This window comes from Pocillopora verrucosa, chromosome 11 (assembly GCF_036669915.1).
Source record: "Pocillopora verrucosa isolate sample1 chromosome 11, ASM3666991v2, whole genome shotgun sequence".
Classification (NCBI taxonomy): Eukaryota; Metazoa; Cnidaria; class Anthozoa; order Scleractinia; family Pocilloporidae; genus Pocillopora; species Pocillopora verrucosa.
In genome coordinates, this window is record NC_089322.1 from 1,992,291 (window position 1) to 2,014,934 (window position 22,644).

General features: G+C 39.1%; 3 protein-coding genes across 3 annotated transcripts; 1 reads left to right on the top strand and 2 right to left on the bottom strand.

The window, feature by feature from the left end:
• Positions 1–1,949: 1,949 nt before the first annotated feature.
• On the bottom strand, positions 1,950–5,503 carry LOC136276980 (uncharacterized skeletal organic matrix protein 5-like). The gene is made up of 4 exons (XM_066158525.1): positions 5,268–5,503; positions 5,053–5,101; positions 4,096–4,228; positions 1,950–2,480 (listed from the first exon to the last, which is right to left on the bottom strand). Exons 1-4 carry the CDS (start codon positions 5,410–5,412, stop codon positions 1,965–1,967), a joined length of 843 nt encoding a protein of 280 aa, XP_066014622.1. The 5' UTR covers positions 5,413–5,503; the 3' UTR covers positions 1,950–1,964.
• A 10,859-nt stretch (positions 5,504–16,362) lies between these two features.
• On the top strand, positions 16,363–18,429 carry LOC136276979 (uncharacterized skeletal organic matrix protein 5-like). Its single transcript, XM_066158524.1, has 4 exons — positions 16,363–16,561; positions 16,734–16,779; positions 17,341–17,473; positions 17,779–18,429. Exons 1-4 carry the CDS (start codon positions 16,417–16,419, stop codon positions 18,292–18,294), a joined length of 840 nt encoding a protein of 279 aa, XP_066014621.1. The 5' UTR covers positions 16,363–16,416; the 3' UTR covers positions 18,295–18,429.
• Positions 18,430–20,159: 1,730 nt separating this feature from the next.
• On the bottom strand, positions 20,160–21,074 carry LOC131768328 (integrase/recombinase xerD homolog). The gene has a single exon (XM_059084059.1). The coding sequence runs from the start codon at positions 21,072–21,074 to the stop codon at positions 20,160–20,162; it is 915 nt and encodes a 304-aa protein (XP_058940042.1).
• Between the last annotated feature and the right edge of the window lie 1,570 nt (positions 21,075–22,644).

Here is a 22,644-nt window from a genome sequence, read left to right on the forward strand (position 1 = left end):
GAAGAAATTACGACAAATACGCAAATTTGTAGAGTAATGATTGGATGAAATGTCTCCTGAAAACACATCGTTGTGAAAGGAAAAGAATGGACAGTTTTATTTTCATCAAATAACGACAATATATGATATATTCTTTGTTACAGTTGAATGCAAGATTAAAGAGCAGAAAAAATAGCCGCCGAATACACACAACATGAGCTTAGGAAAAAAAAAAAAGGAAAAAAAAAGTAGCCCAAAAATTTTTGTCCTAAAAAATGCCTTCATTGAGATCACCATTTTCAACGGCCCACCCCTAGAGTTTCGCATACGCGCCTGACTATCGCTTTTGACATCGGTCGCCTGGCAGGAATATTTTGTGCTGGTGAAAAACATAAATTGAACTTAACATTTATTGAACACGCAGCTTTGTGAAAGGAAAATGTTAAACATTTTTATTTTTATCAAATAAAAACCAAAAATAACGTGAACTCTGTTTCAATCGAATGCAAAAATCGTCGCACGTGACGGAACATCGAATGCTCGAAATACAGTGTAACAGTGCGTACAAGAATATTCATATTTAGAAACAAATTACAAGAAACTGAAAACTTATTGACGAAATTGATGTCTAGCTCACGTTGAAGTTCAAGTTCCGTCATAAACATTAATTATCACGTTTTAAACATTCATGATCCGTGCGGAACGAACGGATCGTTAAAATGACATGGCCAAAGCTTTAATAAAATTCACGGATCGTCAACACAGCCTTACGAGTCGTGAATATATTTGACGCACCATGGTACTGGACATGCGTGACCGAGGAGAGAGAAAATTGCGCGTCATCAATTTAATTTCTGACCACTTTTTTGTATATTAACAGAAATAAACTAATTTTGTTATTGTTGTGTGGTAAATACTCAAACAGTTATGCACCTCAGAGTCGGTGAAAGTCCTTGATATCTATCTCGCAGCTCAGTTAATAATATCCACTTCCATTCACCTCCACTTCGGTGAATAAATAACTCACCTGCATTTTTACTGGCACTGTGAATTGATTAATAACGGTAATAGGACTGAGTGGAGTCCAATTTCGTCTGCAATCATACGGGTGATTAACCAAATCGGACTTTGAATGTAGCCCAAATTGGACGACACGAAGTCCCGTTATCATTATAAATCGGGCTGGTGATAATCAATTACGTTCGAGAATTTATAGTTCTAGCTTTAATTAATTGCCTAACAATATCTTCAGGGCCAACTACACCTGCAAGTTCCTCGAAAGAAATATGCGACAAGGACAGGCAAGGAACGAGTGTAGGGTCAGGGCGGGTGGCAAATACACACTGAGAAATCGTTACATGGAAATTGTGCAAAAGAGATGATTTTTACAAAGCAAGAAGCGTAGAAAAAAACAAGTCAGGCTCTAACTGTGTTTGTCGCTTGTTTACTGATTGAGCTCGTAAAAAGGAAATGGAACTGCACGACGATTACGGAAGTCGGTCGAGTTAGGTGCTTATTCGACGAGATACTGGATGGATCAAAGATATGGTAAATATATGCATTGTTTCTGTATTTTTTTGGTCTGGGGACACCCCCTTCCCTCCTATAGGCAATAAATAAAGAAGGGTCTCATATTCTCTGCCATTTATTTTGTGTAATTTTAGTTTTTAGAATTTGGCCCTTACTGAACGAATTATGTTGTCAAGAGAGGAAAAGCACTCATAAAGACGGTATGTTGATATGGTTTAAGGAAAAGTAACTTCTTGGAGGGAGTGAAAGTTATACACCTAAAAGACAGATTATTCTACAAATCAACTCAAAAATACAAGAGACAATATTTTAATTCATTAACCCACTTCTATTGTTCGTTTATTTCATAGCAGAAGCGAAACCCGACGTCTTAAATCCTCATTACTGAAATAAGAGCTTGATCATTGCTCCACGTCGCATGCAACTTTTTCCTTAAGCAGAGCAGTTCAGTGTCTTTACTGAACGAAAATGTATCCAAATGCCTTGATATTTTTGTCTCCGTTGTCCGGTGAATACAAGGCTCCGTTTCCACACGCGTTTTTGAATCCTGACCCTCCTCCACCAAATCCGATAAAGGAATCAGGGGAATGACAATCTCCTTCTTGATTAGAGATGATTCCAACTCGAACCCGAGAATGAACGCTACTACTCACCCGCGAATTGAAGCCTTCTTGATTACAGTTGCGCTGGAGGGAGGCATTGGGACCAATCAGCTTCTTCCATGCATCACGACCCAGCGAGGTAGCACGGTATTGACCGTCACCAATGAGGGCATACAACGAGTCTGCTTTCTGATGCAGTTGCAAGAACCTGGTTACTCTATCGACCTTCATTCCAAGGCAGATCTTGGAAAAGGACGTGCTCCAGTAGGTTGGTAACAGGGTCTCCAGGTGATCCAATCCGGTATCTCCATTTTCGGGAGAGACTGAAGACATTGAAGACCACACTTTTGAATCGTAATCAAAGGTTTGCTGCGAGAAAAAAGGACATTTTCAACTTAGTATCCAGTGCATTTGAGAAAAGGCAATTTTCAACCTAATGTCTATAGTACTCCGGGACTGCACCAGTATCCCTTCTCTTTGCTCTATGAGTGCTCATTAAACTCGCGCCAATCTCTCACCAGGTCAGGTGCCTCAATAGACGAATTTTCAACTGAATGTCGAAAGTAATCAGAGATTTCATTGGTTTTGCTTTACCTCGAATTGTGATTGGTCCAGAAATTAAAACTCGTGCCACTCAACCGATGAGATGTAAAACTAACACTTAACACGACTTGGTCGCCTGCGTTTTCCCGTGCTTTAGGCAGTTTGGTCGTTTTTACTATGAGTTCTCATTGGCTGTCCGGGATATTTTTCTTTCTTTTGATTGGCCGTTGTGATTACTTTGGTTTCGGTCTTACGGCACTGAAAAACTAAGCTGAATCGCTCATAATGGACGACGTTTCCGGTCTGTATGACAGAATCAAAGGCAAAATTGAAGAATTTGTAAGACGGCCAAACAGCTACGTTGAACCACGATCAAGACAATACATATTATCTTGCCACGATGCAATCACTATTCACGGCTGAAATATCAGACTCAGAAGTTATATACTTGACAAAAGTGTACAAAAGCAAGAGATTTAACAGGGACTCGATCCTTGACGTCGAATTGTATTACAAAGAGACGGAGACCTTCGAATTCTAAAATATATTTATTGGTGTCGGTGAAATGCCGGTGTCATTCACAAGGCGCAAAAAAAGGATTTGTAAAAGAAGTGCTTCGCCTCCTACGAATAAATTCGTCACACTCCACTTTTAATAAAAACATTCAGTGTTTCAAAATACGCTTAAATAATAAAGAATAATGAGAGGAAATTTTGGAGAAATGCATCTCTGAATTTGATCCAACCGGGAGGGAAAGGTTACTCAAAAACTTCCACGGAATTAGACTTGCGATGGATTATAAATGTTTCCCCGTTTGACGGTCTTTCAAGTGCCGAGAGGAACCTTCTGTTTGATTTTCCTGCGAAATGCTGTGTAGCAGGGCCTCAAAGGACTCGCTGTTTGTTTTCTTGCCTTATCCCAAGGCGTTTAGAATTGATCTAACAAACCATATAATATGGTGGCTTTCCATTGTGCAGGACGGCCTCTTTTCGATGGCTTCATTTTCGAAAATACGAAACAAACACGACAAATAGTAAGAGAAATCATGTTACTGCTTTTAATAATGTACATGAAAAAAAACATCACAGAAGTCAAGACAGACGAACTTTCAAAGCGTGCACGCGCTATTTGTAATTTGCACTCCTGTTACAGCTTTGCACTCGTGTTACATGAGAATGCATTTGTTTTCAGCCAATTAGAAGCGCAAGTAGATTATTATACAGAAAATACTGAGAATGTTCACTAAGCCTGCATTGCATCCTGGTTGAGCGAGCACATGACTTGAGCGAAGACCTTCATGTGCTCCATAAAACATTCACTGATTTAAGAGAGACAATGGGAAACAAACAGGAGTGAGAGAAACGAATCAAAGTTTTCATTCGTTACATTCGAAAAACAATGAGTTGGTAGGGTTTTGAAACCTTGAACATGTTTGAAATACCTTTGCACCGTCAGTCTTCATGACCAGCGTCCATCCCCCACCACCGCAGTCTCCAAGCTCCCCGCTCATGGAACAGTACACAGACACATCTTTATCGCCTAGCTTGAGGTCATACGCCTTGTTTGGGCTGGCACTAATAAGAGAGTATCAGTGTATTATGTTCTTTGAATCCTACGCGGTAGTTCTTTGGAATGTCACGCAACGCAAAAAAGAAGCAGCGCAGCGTGACATCGTAAAGAATACGTGCGGAGAAGTTTTTTCTTGGCTTGGCGCTATTGCGGTCAATGGGAATAATACTGAGATAAGCAAGATCAGGGTTAATAGGACGGAGACGTCTTAAAATTTCCAACGGGTGAGGGCTTGTTACATGTGCACCCACACAGGAGCTCAGAGCCGCGCTAGCAGGATATCAGAGAACAAAACCGACAAATCCAGTCTACTTTATATTCTCTTGAATCACTCACACAATTCCTGGTATCGATTAGGAAAAACATAAATCACTAGATAAAATCCGAAACTCTCTGAGACATAATAGTACATAATTTATTCATCTTTCTTTTCTGAGAACAGTCAATAGTCAGCGCCAGGTTGGAAGGGGGAAAGAGAAGGTGGGCGGGGGGGGGGGGGAATGTCGGAGAGTTAGGGCGGAACACAGGGTTTTTAAAGGGCAACCGAGGGAGGGGGGTGGTCAGTCTACGCTATCAGAGTATAAAAGGGAGGGTCATCAGATAACCACAGAGCCTGAGGGGGCTACAACTTGCATAAATTATTCTGCGTTCAAATTTTGCATGCATGTTTTTTTTTTCTTTCTTTCTTTGTTTTTTGTTGTTGTTTTTTTTCTAGGTTTTTATAACTTTTTTTTCTCTCGCGCATTTTCTTGTAGAATGATTTTCACGATATGTTTGTTTGCTACCCACCCTCGCTCAGGCACAAATTTAACGATCGTTCGTTCCTTACCTGTCGTGGTCGTATATTTCTTTGCAGGAACTTCCGGACGGGACGGGCTCTACGGGTTTGAGATGAGAAAGCTATTAGGCAATCAATCATAACTGGATAAATGTGAATATTCCAAACTATGTTAACAATAACTTTTAATCCGACCAAAATTCAGAATCGACGGACCAACAAAGCAGTGACGTTAAAAACAACAGAAACGATCTTCTACATCTTACTTGGTTCACAGCAGTCCTGTTTCTTGTTAATCAGGTCCTCAAGATCTGACAACTTGTCCAATATTTGGCTGCAAAGTTTGTTTTTCTTGCCAGCAACAGTACCAATTGCGAGATAAACCAGAAAGATGAGTGCACAAAGTTTCATCGCTTTCGTCTTCTCACACTGTCTTGAATACCACTTGATTTCAGCCAGACTCGACGATAAGTGAGGAAGTTATAACAAACGCCAAATTATATACACATGAATCGCCGCTGACATTTACTACAATTTCACCGTACTCGAGTTTATAGTCAAGCCTTATGCTTTGTTGCGAGAATTTCTACATTCATCAGACTTTAACTTTAATAAACTGACCGATAGCAATTCTGATTCATAGTGGTATTCATGCTGTAGACGAAATTCGAATAGCCATGGATACTGACGACTGGAGAGCCAATGTAATTTGTCAAATCTTTCAAGCCAAATGATAATGAAAAACGTGATGCATGTAGGCCAAAATTAATGCGACACGTGAAATTTCCTTTAAGGCGAGCGTTATTCCTACGTAAAGTTAGGTAAGAAATTTATCAAATCTTTCAAGCCAAATAATGATGCCAAACGTAATGCGTGTTTAAGGCCAAAATTAATGTGACACGTGAAATTTCCGTTAAGGCGAGCGTTATTCGTACGTAAAGTTATGTAATTCATTAAATATTTCAAGCCAAATGATAATGGAAAACGCGATGCGTGTTTACAAATTTCTTTTAAGACGAGCGTTATTCGTACGTAAATTTATGTCGTAATTCATCAAATCTTTCAAGCTAAATGATGATGGCAAACGTCATGCGTGTTTACGCTAAAATTAATGAGACAGGTGAAATTTCCTTTAAGGCGAGCGTTATTCGTTCGCGAAGTTATGAATCAGCGTGAGGCGTGATTTGCTGCCTGAAATACATGTGACCCGGGAATTTCTCTTTCATTTCGTGAAAATCTAAATAGCACACGAGTTTTCCTTTTGAATTTGTGACGTGTGAATTTTCTACAATTCGTGCGTGAAACGGGGTCAGGATTTTCCAAAATGATTAATGGCTTTCGGTAAACTAAAGAAATGTAACTTTAATATTTTAAGTGTAGCCAAGGTCATTATGATTTAAAATTCATATGAAGATCACTCCTTCCGTTGAAAAATCACGAGCCTTGCAATTTTCCTATATGAGTTCATTGCAAAATTTTCTTTTTAATGCACTGATTTCGGTTCATTAGCCTCAGATTCTTTTCTCCAAAGCTCTCGAATTCTCAGATCTGCTCTTAAAGCTAAGGTTTTCAGTCAGAAGATAGTTAGGCACGGCTTGACGCTCTCTCAGTTTATGTTTTGCGGAAGTCTCCGCTCCCCTTAGCAATGTGAAAGGAGTTCTTTTATATCTCCGCACACATGGACCGTGTGCATCGAACCCAAGAAAGAACCGGATATATAGTATTTTACTTCCACTACGAAAAAGCATTTCATTGCTTCAATTTTTTTCAAATTTTTCCATTGCCTTATGTAATAGCATATGATCGCTGTCGTTTGAAAACATTGGGATATGGAAGCTGATGTATCACAAAAACTAACAGTACGAGTATCTTTTATTTCATTGCAAAACATATTGTTATAAAACGACAACGACATAACCAGTTGAAAGATAAACCAGACCTTTATCTGTGCAAAACTTGCAGTTTCACTTTTTTGACTAACTCTTGCTTTTAATCAGACTACGCGATAACTAGAGAGGCTGTTGAAAACTTCGGCCAAAAGCCAGCTAATGATTTGCCTCATACGAGGCATCACCCGCCTTCAGGCCAGCTTAGAGGATGAAAATGCAAGGGGCTTAACGTCGAGGCTAGTGCCCCGCATGCAGCCTTCAGATACATCTACTTTTCCGACATCCCAGAAAAATTCAACATGAAATGGCTTGAGGAAATTCTGGTAGTTCAGAGAGTGGCAGAGACATAATGCATAAAAAAATTGAAGCGTTTAATCGCCTCTTTCTAAACTTCCTTTGGAGACTTTCTCAACGAATTCGCTTGCTCCCAGTGAGCAGAATAGCATTTTAAAAAATCACTGCGAATTATCCCGAGGTAAGAGAAGAAACAAGGTGATCACAAGTAAAGTTTAGGGAGACCTCTGGATTAACAATACGGCTCTCCCTCTGGGTTTTCTTTAAACTTCGCCCCAGGACATTGCTAAAGTAACAAATGAATAAAGGGGGTAAGTTTCAGTAAAGAAACTGTGATGCTGCGACGGTGGGAGAGTATAGCGGGTAATTTAGTGTTAACAACTGAGTTGAAAACGTAAATTGGCTAGAGTTCTTGCGGAGTTGCGGAGTTCTTGACGTGTGATGGATGTGAAGATGAATACGCAAAAACGCAAAGACAGTCATTAAAGCGGCCCACAAAGGCAATGCAAAACCTTACTTAAAACTTACTACAAACCTACAGACCCACATAGTTACTTGTTGTATTCATCTTCGCATCCATCCCACGTCAAGAACTCCATATCTTTTTCACAGTTTCTCAGACTTCGTCGTTTATGTGGTGACGACTCTGATTTTTCCGAAAAATCAAAGGCAGTGTGCTAGTTTTTCGATAAACGTGGCTATCCTGTTTCCGTCGTTCAAGGGGCCACCACCGTGCCCAACAAATTGATCGACAGTCAGCACTACAAACGGCTGAGAAGGAAAACACTGACCGCATTCTATTCACTCTCACATTTCACCCTCACAACCACGCGGTTAAATCTGTTACTCTTAAAAACTTTAAACTACTCCAAAACGATTCAGAGACTGGCACTATCTTTTCGCAACCCCCCACTTGTTTCATTCAAACGTGACAAAAACAAAAGCAACTTTTTGGTCAGAAGTTCATTTCAAACCAATGACCAATCTAGAACTTTCGAATGCGCTCGCTCACGATGCAAAACTTGTCCTTTCATTCATAATGTAGAGGAAATATCGGGACCCAGGAGATCCATTTAGGTCACTGATCACTTTACGTGTACCTCCGCCCATGTTATTTACTGCATAACTTGCACTTACTGCAATTAGTCATACATTGGCGAAACATACAGGAAGACAACTAGGTTATCGTTTCCGAGAACACCTTCGCAACGTGGAAAAAAATGACAAGGACGCATCCAAACCAGTTGTTAGACACTATAATCTCCCTAATCATTTAAAACAGCACATGGCAGTTTGTGGCCTTTCCTTACATCTAGGCAGTTCGGAAAGCCGCAAAACACTAGTCCAGATCGGCACCCTTAATCTCCGCGGATTTTAACCCCATATTTTGCATAAAGTGTTTTCCCTGGGGACTTCTCACGCAAATGAAAATCAAATACTTAGGATATTGAGATTCTAGTCTAAATATTACTTTATCAAATATCAATCCTGTATGAATAGCCACAACGTTAAACTCGTTCAAAAACCTTTTCAGACCTATGGGCATATTTTCGCCAAACCTAAGGATCCTGACACTAAAGAACAACGAACCAACACTATATAATTCTATTCTGTGCGATGCCTGTGATCACGAGTTTATAGGACAGATCAAACGTCAGTTTGGTACGCGTTTCAAATCTCACTTAGCAACAAAGCAAATCTAAGCCAATCAGTCCTCATTCGAATGTTCTTCATTATAGTTACGACGCGTGCGAGCGCTGCTTTTGCTTTTTGAAAGCGAAACAAACATGTGTTTAATTCACTTTTCAACGCATAGTTTTAAAAAATATGGCTACGGATCTCAATCATGGCTAATAAATATTCAGGAAAAAATGGGATTAGAGAAAAAGTCTGGATGATCGAGAAATCCGGATAATCGAGGTTCGACGGTAGCATCAAACCATGTCTGATTGTCCACCTGGTTGCCTTGTGAACTTTAATATAGACTTTATAACACTGCTCGCCTTCTCATTTTTTCCATTTTGTCACAAAAACATGGTTTTTTTTCGTAAGATGTCATAATTCCCTTTTTATGAATGTCTGATTGGCTATCTCTACTCCATACTTTGTACAATGTGTTTCACTGGCGACTTCCCATGCAATTGAGTAATCAAATTGGATCATGATTGTAAGTCAGTTTTGAGATTCTAGTCTAAACATCATTATTACTCAAAATGCTCGATCAAATATCAAACCTTTTTAGAGCCAACATAAATTTTATTGAAAATAAATTTGCCAAGCAAATGGTATTTCTCATGAAAATTTGAATGTTTACTTACTGTCAGCAGTGGTGTTAAAACAAAATGCTTGGGGAAGAACTTCCCTTTTTGATCATTTAGATAGTGGTTTATTTTATTGCACTCAGACCAAACTTGTTTATTTTAAATTTGTTGGCTTTTGCGACCTAAAAAACATGGCTTATGACCGGAGACGGTCCGTATGGCAGAGTACGGACCAAGTAAGAAACAATCAGAATTCTCGGATTTACGTCAAGACTACCCCGCTATATAATGAATCATAAGCAATTTTACTTATTTCTGCCTCCGGCCCTCTGCTAAGGCCTGGCCCGATTGTTCTCGGCAACGAAAACAAGGCTCTAGTAACCTCGAGCGATTTTTGCCTTTCTGAGCAATTTTTCAGCTACTGTTAGGTTAAGAGCACATATCAAGCACGACAAAGTCAACGATTTCCTAAAAAAGTTCGACCTATGCAATTTCGTAAATGTTTCGCCGGCCCATTGTCCAATATTAGAACGGGTAATCGACAAAGATGGTAAGATAGCTGTCTTTAATAATTAACATCTATGTGAAAATATCAGGAATTTAGGTGGTCCTTTTGAAATGCGGCCTAGTTCGCCCGGCTTTGAACCGAGAGAAGGGAGTTCGAATCTCCCAAAAACCTTCACGTTTAAAATATACATATACCTTGGAAATTGCTCCAGAATAATACATGGGCGCGCGTAGATATAGAATTTCTCTTCGAGTGTTTAACTCGATAGTTCAAGAGTGAGCGCAGCGAACGAGTGAGATGTCGAGTTGAACACGAGAATAGAAATTCCATATCTACAATCAACCATGTTATCTACCATATCTACCAGCAACCATTTATCATATAAACACAATAGCCCTTTACTGAGAAGAAAAGTCGACTTCATTAGTGAATAAAAATAAATGAATCCATAATCCTCGAATAACAATCGTAGAGTGCGTTGGCGCTTCCTTGCCTAACAAAACATAAAACTGAGAAGGTACGTGAAAAATGTGTTGAATCATGATTACAAAAACAACAAAGGTCATAATTTCCAATTTACAAAATTCTCATTTATTGACTTTGTCCTTAACGACAGAAGAAGTCTTTCAGGTAAACGGCTGAAATCGGCCAGTGGCAAATCTTCCAGTTGTCGATTTTCATTCTCAGCCGAGAGAAATGCTAACACGATACGGATACGGATGTTTTAGTTTTTTAGCCGCCATAATCCAAGAAAGCTCCGACAAACAACTTGTATTGAGAATCGTGAAGAATGGTGCAGGGGTATGGGGATAATATCATCCCTACACCAATTTAGTTCAAAGATGATTACAAACCATCCCAAAACCAAGGATAAAGAAGGTGATTGTAGATAAACAACTTTCAACACCAAGAAGAAAAATAGAGCAAACAAATAAAGTTCTAAAAGGATACACCAAATCATTTGAGGCAATATGAGACACAACAAAACCATGTAAGACATAATTAAGATCCTTCAACACAATTGCAAAACACAGGCAAAGCTACTGAATTTAATCTTAAAAAACAATTAGATGAAATGAAAGGCTTTAAATTTGTTGAAATCTTGAGAATGGTATTTAATAAGTTCGATGGGGACGTCACAATCACTAAAACAGCTTATTTCAAAAGTAAAACCAAGACGGTTATTAATGAAAATGATATTAATCTGGATTTATTAGATTCAAGCCAAGAGATTAAAAACAAGATCCTGGTAGGATACCTGAAGGCTCCAGTTGGACTATTAATTCAATCGATAATCATTATCTCAACATTATTAAATACAACCCCCCAAAAGGATCGTCATCTTAAAATACCGTCAGAACTTAGAAATTTCACAAAAGGATTGATAAACCTCAAAAATGAAGATGATCAATGTTTACAATGTTGCCATATCAGACATTTAAATGCACAAGGATCAGTCACTTTAAAAACGCCGGCATATGTAGGTATGTGTATTCTTGATCTTTCCTAGACGTTAACGTACGATTCTCGTTATAATTGTATTGTAAAGAAGTTTGGTGACAAAGCAAAATTATTATTCACAGACACAGTCTCGCTGACATATGAAATTGAAATTGAAGATGTTCATCAAGATTTTTGGAATGATGAGAATAAATTTGACAATAGCGACTATCCTGAAAATTCCATATTTTGATAAAACAAACAAAAATGTAATGGGCAAGTTAAAAGACGAGACTTCTAGTATAGCAATTACTCAATTCGTTGGCTTTAGATCAAAATGTACTCTTATAAAAACGATAATGAGAAAAGTGATAAAACAGCTGAAGGAATAAAAAATTGTCATAAAGAAGACTATAAAAATGTATTAACAAACAAACAAATGCATCATAAATTGAAAACCATTGGGAGCAACAATCATCAACTTACAAGTTATGAACTAAATAAATTGTCACTCAGCTGCTTTGATGATAAACGATACATTCATTTAGATAGTATAACATCAAGTACGCTTCTGGACGTTACAAAATACAAAACTGAAATAATAAAAACAATAATGTTACCCCAAAGTTGTGGTATAACATTAAACAACTTCCGCAAGCACCGTTCATTTGATGTGTCTATAGAACCACCACTTCTCTAATCTTCCCAACTCTTCAGTAATGAAGAGATTTGGATGGGTTTCGGCATCTTCAATCTGAAGACAAACTTCACTGACAAACGTTTCTGGTAATCTTTCTTTAAAAATCAGCTTTTAATCGGTACCTCACGCTGACTCGTAATGAGTGCAGTCCCTTGCATGGTTTCCTTTTCAGACACCACGCCTACCTTTTATTTTAAATTACCTTAACTACATTGGACTTTTTTCTGTTGTCACACAAAAAAGGATTCGCCACTTTGCTTAGCGTTATTGTAATAACATAGATATTAAGTTTTTTTTCATCTTTTAAAGTAGGTAATATGTTTGGTGTGAAAGACCCGATCCCTCGTGTGTGGTTCAAAAGTTTTTATGTGTGGGCTGTAATGCTTGCTTTGTCGGTGAAACCTCTCGGCATTTATCCACACGTGTGCGTGCGCACTCGATCAGTGATAGGTCCTCTCACAGTTTCGGACATTTACCAAATTCTCAACAATGATTAGTGTTTTAGCACCTTACATCGTATTTATTTCCGCACTCCACGAGGCTCCGTTTCCGCACGCATTTTCGAATTCTCCACCAAATCCGATTCTGGAATCAGGGAAGTTGCAATCTCCTTCTTGATCAGCGATGATTCCGATTCGAACTCCCGAGGTATTTGTCTGAGGGAAAAACCTATTGAAAATTTTACACGGATGTGTTTTTTTTCCTTTTTTTCAGGCGCAATCCTGTAGCAGCGTCGAGAAAGTTGATACATGATTTTTTCCCTTTGTTTCTGCGCTTCTTGACTTGCATAAATCGTTTTTTTCTTTGATTTATTGTCTTGCAAAAAAATTTCTGTGTATTTCCCACCCTCTCTCGGCCCACAAATTTAGCGATTGTTCTTTACAGGAACGTGACCGCTGCCCTGAAGAGATCATGAGAACAACTTATTGTGACGTTAATCGCTAGAGGTAGATTCAGCCTTCACATTACGTTTCCTGGTTATTGTTTATATGTGGTTTCCTTATCGCTCTGACGAAGGGCTAACGCTCGAAACACCAGCTTTTAAACTCTATACGGTGGGCAATTTACGTTATCAACTTCGTTGACAATGCTAAATTACCCCATTATACTCCGGCTCACGATGCAGCATCACAGTTTCACCACCGTTTTGTCCTGTGGCTTACAATAACGGAGGCTATGGAAAATAAATTAAGAGTAAAAGTCTGTGAAAATAATTTCGAATGACCTTCCGATGACTCGTTCATCATTTTCAAATTCTAGAATTCCGACTTCTGTGAGTTGTGATATACTAAGAATGCGTGTGAAATGTCGTGGGAAATTTGAATTATGAACTTTCGAAATGGCCCAATGATAAATTTTAATGTAACCGAAATTCAAAACCGTGAGACAAATGTAAAGCAGCTAAGGGAATGCTGAAACAAATGAAACGATTATTTTAAAACATTACCCAGTGTTCAGCAGGATGACTTCCTCAAGATATGACTACTTTTCCATCATTTTTGTGAAAATTTTCTTTCTCTGGCTTACCTGCAGCAGCGCCAATGGCGAGATAAACCACAAAGATGAGTGCGCAAAGATTCATGGCTGTCTTTTTACTGTCTTGAGTACCTCCTGATTTCAGTGAGACTCGATAATATCTGAAGAAGGTACGGTATACCACAATTTAACAACCAACAAAACGTTAAATTGACATTCGCTACAACTTCTCCTTACCTAAGCGCATTCTTTAGCCTTATGCTTTGTTGAGAGAATTTTTACCTTCGTCATACCTATCTTAAAAGGATGTTTGTAGCACTTTTCTGCAACCATCTGACCGATAAAAATTCTACTTAATAGTGATATTCGTGCTTAAAACTTATAATAAAACTGTCCTCCTTACAGTTCAATTCCCTCCTTGTTCCCGTTTTGAGTCAATACCCTTTCAACCACTCTTAGAAGAGAATCTCTAAGTAACAACAGAAAAAAGTTTCAAAGAACAGAAAAATATACAAAGGGGAATTTTTTTTTTCTCAAAACTTTTCCATTGATTTATATTTGGCCGAACACTGCGTTGATCAGACGAGCAGGTCACATACAGGGAATTTTTTGGAGCGAAGTAAAGTTTATTGATCGTGACCCTTATTAGTACACGCGCAGAATCAAAAAGGCAATTCATAGAAGACTTCACCCTAACAACATCAACAGGGATAGCGGAATATAAATTCCAGAAGCGTGGATGCCCACGATTAAAAAACACAAGAACAGAAAAGCCGTGTGACAGCGGACCGGCGAGGGAGCAAATCACTGAGTGAAACAGCAAGGATCAAAATGCACCAATCAGAGCTGTCGAAAAACAGCTAATCACAGTAGAGCATCATGCTTTATAACATCACGCATGACCAGTCGACCTCATCGCCTGAAGAAGACTAGCAGTACGCAGTCGAATCGTCGCGATCTACATCACAAGTGACTTCATCGTGAGACAAACGAAAAAAAAAAAAAGCTTTTATTGTTATTCACTACGATGAATAACCACAGCCTTTTTTACGAGGGATTGTTCTGATAGCGACTTTTCAAAAAAGGACTTTTTCTGCAAAAACCCCGTGAAAGTTTCCATAACTCGGGCATTCAACTTTCAACTTGCACGTAATTTTTTATCGCGCCATCAACATTTCTCCTTTCTAGCTATCTGCTTTGTAACTTCTATCTCAGTAGTTTACATACTAAAGAGCTAAGCCGTAATTTTCCAAACGCTAGCTCTTAGCTCTAAGAAGTGGAAATCTAGCATCTTATTTTGACTTGCTCAAAGTAACATTTCGGCCACCGAACTTTTAACAATTGGTTCATAAGTCAGCGTGCGTTCATCGAGTTATGAAGCACGCGGGAAGTTTGGAGAGCACGAAAGATGCGTAAGAGTTTTCTCGAGGGATTTGTTTGCTGAAGTCATGAGCGTGCACAATAGGAATATGAAGCACGCTCGCTCAATTGAATTTGATTAGACAGATTTACTGGCCATGTTATAATGAAGAAATGTAAACTGGTTTCCTTGTTTACATAGCTTGATGTAAACACGCGAGAGGTTGGGAGAACACGAGATAAGCGTAGGAAACCACGACGCGAAGCGGAGTGGTTTCCAGCTTATCGAGTGTTCTCCCAACCTCCCAAGTGTTTACATCAGGCTATGTAAACACGGAAACCATTTTACATTTCTTTTCTAAAATAACTAACAAAGGGGAACGAAAACCGTGTTTACATACGCTCATGTAAAATGGTTTTATGGCCAATCAGAGCGCGCGTACTATTTTAATTATTTTATAATTAATATTGCCTCATGTAACGTTATTACAAAAAAAAAAGACATCCCCTACCTAGTGAAGTTATCTTGTTCAGTTTTAGAAGTGGTCTGCCTCAAAATACGAAAGTCTTAATACTTAATACATCTTATATACACTTTAGATCAAGTAAAATGCTGTGCGCACACTCGCCTAATATTCAACGCCTGATATATCACTTTTCCAAGCGTAAGTTAAAACATGACTCATTTGACATGAACAATGGAAAAAGTTGTCATAATGGCCAATTTAAAACTTTAAATAAACAGTAATAATCCCCTTTATCATCACTTTGTTTTTGACAGTCGATCATTGAAACAATACCAACAAACTAAGTTTACCTTTTCTCACATCTTTTGTTTAACAATTGCACGCCTCCCTTTCGTAATCGTAACTCTTCTTAACAAAGCAGAAAGAATTTTTTTTAAAAATTCATTTCCAAAAAGTTACATAAAAGTCCCCCGCCCCCCAACAATGTTGAAATACAATTTTGATCATTATGCTAACCCCAGGAATGTTGTCACTCATTGTCATCCCAGAAGTGATTATCACATGACAATCTAATGACTAATTTCCTCGGGAAACTCCCTCATATATTACATCATCAACTTCCTGTTTTTGTGTCACCCAATGGAAAAATGCCGTCAGATCATATTGCTATTCTCCTATGGTATTCCAACGCTTTGTGATAAAAAAATGACTCCTTAAAATGATGCCATTAAATGATTTTATCAGATAATTTTATCAAATGATTTCATCAAATGATCTCATCAAATAATTCCATCATATAGAAAGTAGTATAGAGGGTTGGCATTTTGTACAAGATCACTTTTTCAAAGTGCTTTGGTACCGCAAACTACTATACTACATAAACACAAGTAAAGAGAAATTACGGTAGATGTCAGAGGCTATTCATGTGTTTATAAGTTGGCGTTTGTTATAACTTCCTCACTTATCATCGAGTCTCACTGAAATCAAGTGGTATTCAAGACAGTGTGAGAAGACGAAAGCGATGAAATTTTTTGCGCTCATCTTTCTGGTTTGTCTCGCAATTGGCGCTGATGCTCGCAAGAAAAAGAAACTTTTCCGCCGAATATTGAACAAGTTGTCCCATCTTGAGGACCTGATTAAGAAGAAACAGGCCTGCTATCCGCCAAGTAAGATGTAGAAGATCTTTTTTGTCGTTTTAACGTTACTTTTACATCACCGCTTTTTTGGTCCGTCGGTTCTGAATTTCGGCTGGATTAAAAGTTATTGTTAACATAGTTTGGAATTTTGCTAGTTACCCAGTTATGATCAATTGCCTGATAGTTTTTCTCATCTCTTCAGAGCCAACACCCGCAAGTTCCTGCAAAGAAATATATGAAAAAGACAGGTAAGGAACGTACGATCGTTAAATTTGTGCCTGAACGAGGGTGGGTGGCAAACAAACATATCGCGAAAATCCTTCTACAAAAAATTGCGCACTGGAGGAAAAATAATGTACAAAGCTAAAAGCGCAAAAAAAGAAAAATAAATAAAAAATAATTTATGCCAGTTGAGAATTCCACATCTCTTCCCCTTTACATGTAAGGATCAGTGTGAGTGATTTAAGAGAGTGTAAACTCGGCTGGATTTGTAGGGTTTGTTCTTTAATATCGTGATGGTGCAGATCTGGGCTCCTGTTTGGCTACACATCAAGAGCACAGTTTAAATACCTAAATAGCCTTGTAACAAGTCTTCACCCGTTGGAAATTGTGACATGTCTCCGTCCTGTTAACCCTGATTTTGTTTATCTCAGTATTATTCTCGCTGACCGTAATAGGGCAGAGCCAAGACTTCCCCGCGTATTCTTTGCGATGTCACGCAGTGCTGCTTCTTTTTTGCGTCTCGTGACATTCCAAAGAACTACCTCGTAGGATTCAAAGAATATAACACTCTGATGCTCTCTCATTAGTGCCAGCCCGAACAAGGCGTATAACCTCAAGCTTGGGAATAAATATCTGTCTGTGTATTGTTCCATGGATGGGGAGCTCGGAGACTGCGGTTGTGGGGGATGGACGCTGGTCATGAAGATTGATGGTGCAAAGGTACAGTGGAACCCCTCTAAACTGGTGTACACCCTTGGGACCGTAGTTTTTCAAGAATGTCGAATGAAAACTTTGACTCGCTTCTTTCACTCCTGTTTGCTTCCCATTGTCTCTTTTAAGTCAGTGAATGTTTTATAGATCATATTAAAGGGCCACGCTCAACCAGCACGCAATACGGGCGTAGTGGACACTCTCAGTATTTTCTGGCGCGAGTTTGATGAAGCACTCATAGAGCGAAGTGAAGCAAAACTGGGGCAATACCGGATTAGTTTAGACACTAACTTGAAAATTACCTCATCTTGCAGCACAACTTTAACTACGATTCAAAAGCGTGGTGTTCCAGGTCTTCAATCTCTCCCGAAAATGGAGAAACGGGGTTGGATCACTTGGAGACCCTGTTACCAACGTACTGGAGCACGTCCTTTACCAAGATCTGTCTCGGTATGAAGGTCGATGGAGTAACCAGGTTCTTGCGAGTGGATAGGGCAGCAGCCTCACTGTATACCCTCATTGCTGATGGTCAGTACCGTGCTACCTCGCTGGGCCGTGATGCATGGAAGAAGCTGATTGGCCCCAAAGCCTCCCTCCAGCGCAACTGTAATCAAGAAGGCTTCAGTTCGCGGGTGAGTAGTAGCGTTCATTCTCGGGTTCGAATTGGAATCATCTCTAATCAAGAAGGAAATTGTCATTCCCCTGATTCCTTTATCGGATTTGGTGGAGGAGGGTCAGGATTCAATAACGCGTGTGGAAACGGAGCCTCGTGGGGTCCAGACAACGGAAACAAAAATATCAAGGCATTTGGATACATTTTCGTTCAGTAAAGACGCTGAACTGCTCTGCTCAAGTAAAAAGCTACATGCGACATAAAGCATGCTCTTATTTCAGTAATGGGGATTTTAAATGTGGGTTTTTGCTTTTGTTGTTAAATGAAGGGAAAATAAAAGTGGGTCAATGAATCAAAATAATGCCTCTTAATTTCTGTGTTGTAGTTACTCGAAGGAGAATATTTCCTGTAGGTGTATAACTTTTACTCCCTCTAAGAAGTTGCTTTCCTTAAATCATATCAATACACTGTCTTTATGGGAGCCTTTTTTTTTCTTGACATCATAATTCGTTCAGCAAGGGCCAAATTAAAAAAAACTAAAATTGCACAAAATAAATGGAAGAAAACGACAGACCTCTCGTTATTTATCGCCTGATGGAGAGGGGCTGGGGTCCTCAGACCGAAAGATGCAAAAACAATGAATACACTTACCATATCTTTGATTCATCCACTATGTCGTCGAATAGGCGCCTAACTCGACCGACTTCCGTAATCGTGCTGCAGTCCCATATCCTTTTTAAGGGCGCAATCAGTAAACTAGCGACAAAAAAGTTAGGACCTGATTTGTTTTTTCTGCACTTCTTGCAAAGCAAAAATCATTCCTTTTGCAAAATTTCCTTGTAAAATAATTTCTCAGTGTGTATTTGCCACCTTCTTGGCCTCATACTACCGTAGTTATTGAGTTATAAGGCGCACCGTTTTTTTCAAGAAATTCCTAATTTCTACTAAAAATTACCAGCAAAGTTTGGGTGCGTCTTATAGGCGAATATTTTCCCGAAAAAAATTTTTTCGTCACAGTTACTGGTACGATTTCAAGCAAATAAAAGGATACACAGTGTTGGTCATTGACTTTTATAAGTATGGTGGTTCTGAAAAGACGAGCGAAGTCAAATTTGCATAGATATGATACGTGCTCGAGAGCACGTGCTCAGTAATTTGACACGTCACAAAACAAAACGAAAATAAACAAGCGAAGAGATAAATACCTTCATCCATCCAGCCTTCTTTGTGCACTGAGACCTGCATTCTCGGCGGTATGTTGATTCTTGTTTAATCAAGGCTTTTGTTTGTGCGCGTGGTCGCGTGTGCGACAATTCTGCTTTTGTTAATTAACAGTAAACTATAATCAATACGCGACTTTTTCGCTTTTTTGTAAGTTTATGAGGGAATTTACAATAAACTTGACTGATCTTTACTCCCCAAACAACGGTGTGCCTTATAACCAAGTATTTTAGCGATATTTTCAGTTTGAAAACATGCAATGATGAAGTTGCCGAATTGGGGGTGCGTCTTATAGCCGAGTGCGCCTTATAACCGAATAACTACGGTAGTTTCTTATTTTGTCGGAGACTGGGTCCCAACGTAATTAAGTTTTGATTGACACTTCACGTAAGTTATCATGGTTGTCGCTTTTGAAGGAGTGTTTTTTCTTAGAAGAAGGTGTAAAAAAGCACTGAGGGAAATGGAACAAAAAAATTTAAACTAGGAATGGTGTTTTCAAAGCCCTTCATGCTGGGGGGCCGGAGAGGAATAGATCATTTCATTTTAACTCACTGCGTTCGCACACATGAAAATTATTTTCTAAACCGTTAAAGGAACTTGCACAACACGACAACCACAGTCAAATGGGTTGGTAACTCACGGAGAGCCAATATAAGCTTTATTACTGTATTCGAGCACTATGTGTATAAATGGTCACATTGCTTTTTGTCCCACAGAAATACGATACGCGAAGCTATATCCTCATTAAGCTAGTACATTGCACAATTCATATGATACGGTTAAATTATAGTGAAAGCACTGATTATAATCATACAAACTAGGCTGTAACTATCATCACGCGTGGAAACTTAATGATAGCAATTAAATACCTAGGCTAGATGAAACTGAAAGCCGTGCAGATATATCTTCTTGAATATACAAGTCTTTGGCGTAATCGGATTTCCACCGCCCGTGTAATTTTAATAACCTGTCTGATACAGGGCCGCTAGGTGAATTTACGGCAGCGGTTGCCCCACCGGACCTAAGACTGTGTAACCCAAAAAGTTTGGAGTCGTAACCTAGAGCCTTGAGAGCTTCCAAAAAGATTTCTCGACACCTAGAATACGAAATTCCTTTGTTCCCTAAAACATAAGTATTATAATTTTTCTGAAATACTAACTGCCTGATTAGGAGACCGTCTGCATTATGGTCCATTCTTGCAGCAGACATATACCTAAGGACCATATGAACTGGACAAGTGGCATTGTCCGTTCTAGCAATAATAGCTTTATTACCTTCCCTGTAGACATCTGTTTTACTACTTGGTATAACAATGGACATATGGTCATCTGCGAAAGTTATATGCGAAGCTTTGATATTTGCTAACTCATTGAATCTGAAGAAACCTGCGAAACCTAAGAGGACTATGACTGAAATTCGCAGATCTTTTAGATTAGCGTCTACCTTGCCATGTTTAGCAACTATTCTCTGGACCATATCAATAGAGAGAGGGAGCTTCCTATTCTTCCGTTGTGTGCCATTACGTTTCGCAGCTTCAACAACATTTCTACACACTCCGGTTTTCAAAGGATTATTACTACAAGTTACGTCTACTACATCGTGTAGCCAAACTAATGCAGCATAAGCCATACTAACAGTGCTGGGAGAACCAGTCTTCCTGTGAAGTTGAGACAAATAGGCCGCTACAACAACAGGCTCTTGTGGCAAAACGAATTGAGCCTTAACATCATTGCACCAACGCATAAATTTTTGACACTCAAGTAAATATCTATTCATCGTCGAAGGTTGTCTGGCCTTAAACTGATCAGTAATGAGGCGCAGCTTGAAGGGAGCTAAAGATCCATAGAGACTTGCTCAACAGGACTGAGCAGAGATGGCCTGTTGAGGAAAACAAAAGGAAAAAACACATAACAGAGGGGTGTAGAGGTGGAACAATCTTACTCACTGATTCATGGCTAAAAGGGAATAAGTACTACAACCCGGGTGCTATTAGTTCTCAACACCACTACATTCATTAAATGAAGATCAAAAAAGGGCAATAAATAACACAGCACTATTGGAGTGCTATTCGTTGTCGACAAAACTTCTGCACATTGACACTGGCCGAAAAGAAATAAATACCTCAACACTGGTAAGGTGCTACTCGTTGTCAGCACATCTACCTGATATAAAATGATCAAAGTGAAATAAATAACGCAACACTGCCAAGGTGCTATTCGTAGTCAGCACAAATTCCACTCGCTAGATTGTGGCCGAAAGGCCAACCTTTCAGATTCTTACCCCGAAGGAACGAAATTCAATCTTAAAGCCACTACATATCCCGGAGTATTTGGCGAACCCAGAATAGAATTGTGATTTCGCCCGTGCGTCAAAGCTTGAGGCATAGACAAAACTCTTAAATCCTGGATGAAACTGCAATAAATATTGGTTAACAGGGGCCAAAACACGGCTGACTTCCACAGTGGAACAATAAGGGTGCCCTTGGCTCCTTGACTATATATATAGGCAAGCGTTCTGGGAATAAGATAAACTGGCGGAACTAACCAGCAGTTCTCAACTTCCCACGACTGCATAAATGCGTCAATGCCCGACGTTTCCGGGTTCCAAAATCTAGAAAAATATCTGGTGATTTTTCTGTTGTAATACGTGGCAAAACAATCCACCGTGTGGGGACCCCAAAGACTATCCAAGTCTTTGAAGACGTCCTCAGTGACCTGCCAATTGTCAAAATCCACCAGTTTGCTAATAAAATCTGCCCTGGTATTGCCATCTCTAGGAACCCATTCAATGTCCAAATGAATGCTGTGTTCGTAACATATCTTGAATATTCTTAAGGCAATCGTGTGTAACTCGAGATTCATGCTACCGACCTCAACGATTTTGGCAGTGGCCTGGTTATCGGTATACTACTTAATATGTGATGAACTTAAAATCGGAAGGCAAGACAGAAGTGAGAATTCAATTTCACTTAATTCTCGCCACGTAGAACTTCTACTCCTTTCGTCCTGCGTCCACATTTTGTGGCAAATATGCTCGCCGTCATTGATATAAGAAACAGCTCCGCAGGCAATATTACTAGCATCTGAAAAAGTTACTTTCTGAGGTTTGCGGAAAACAAAGCAATTTTTATAATTGCGTAGATGGATATTGTTCTTCCAGAAAACGATTTCATCCTTACAATACTCGTCTAAAATCATAGGTGTATCCCAATGCTCAGCAATAGCAATTGTCATCTGACAGTGTCTGGTAGTAATTCTGGGTAAATTTCCAGTAACCGGACATGTAGACATAACTTTCCCGACAAATGATGACAATTGTCTAGCCGCAATTGTGCATTTTTGAGCTT

Bases quoted from the DNA above. Each gene is read 5' to 3' on its own strand.
- LOC136276980 (XM_066158525.1), bottom strand. From the start codon at position 5,412: ATGAAACTTTGTGCACTCATCTTTCTGGTTTATCTCGCAATTGGTACT. The intron at 5,102-5,267 runs GTAAGATGTAGA...TCAAACCCGTAG, and splicing joins ACAGGACTGCTGTGAACCAA to AGCCCGTCCCGTCCGGAAGT. The intron at 4,229-5,052 runs GTAAGGAACGAA...CTCTCTTATTAG, and splicing joins GAAATATACGACCACGACAG to TGCCAGCCCAAACAAGGCGT.
- LOC136276979 (XM_066158524.1), top strand. From the start codon at position 16,417: ATGAAATTTTTTGCGCTCATCTTTCTGGTTTGTCTCGCAATTGGCGCT. The intron at 16,780-17,340 runs GTAAGGAACGTA...CTCTCTCATTAG, and splicing joins GAAATATATGAAAAAGACAG to TGCCAGCCCGAACAAGGCGT. The intron at 17,474-17,778 runs GTACAGTGGAAC...CTCATCTTGCAG, and splicing joins TGAAGATTGATGGTGCAAAG to CACAACTTTAACTACGATTC.
- LOC131768328 (XM_059084059.1), bottom strand. From the start codon at position 21,074: ATGAATAGATATTTACTTGAGTGTCAAAAATTTATGCGTTGGTGCAAT.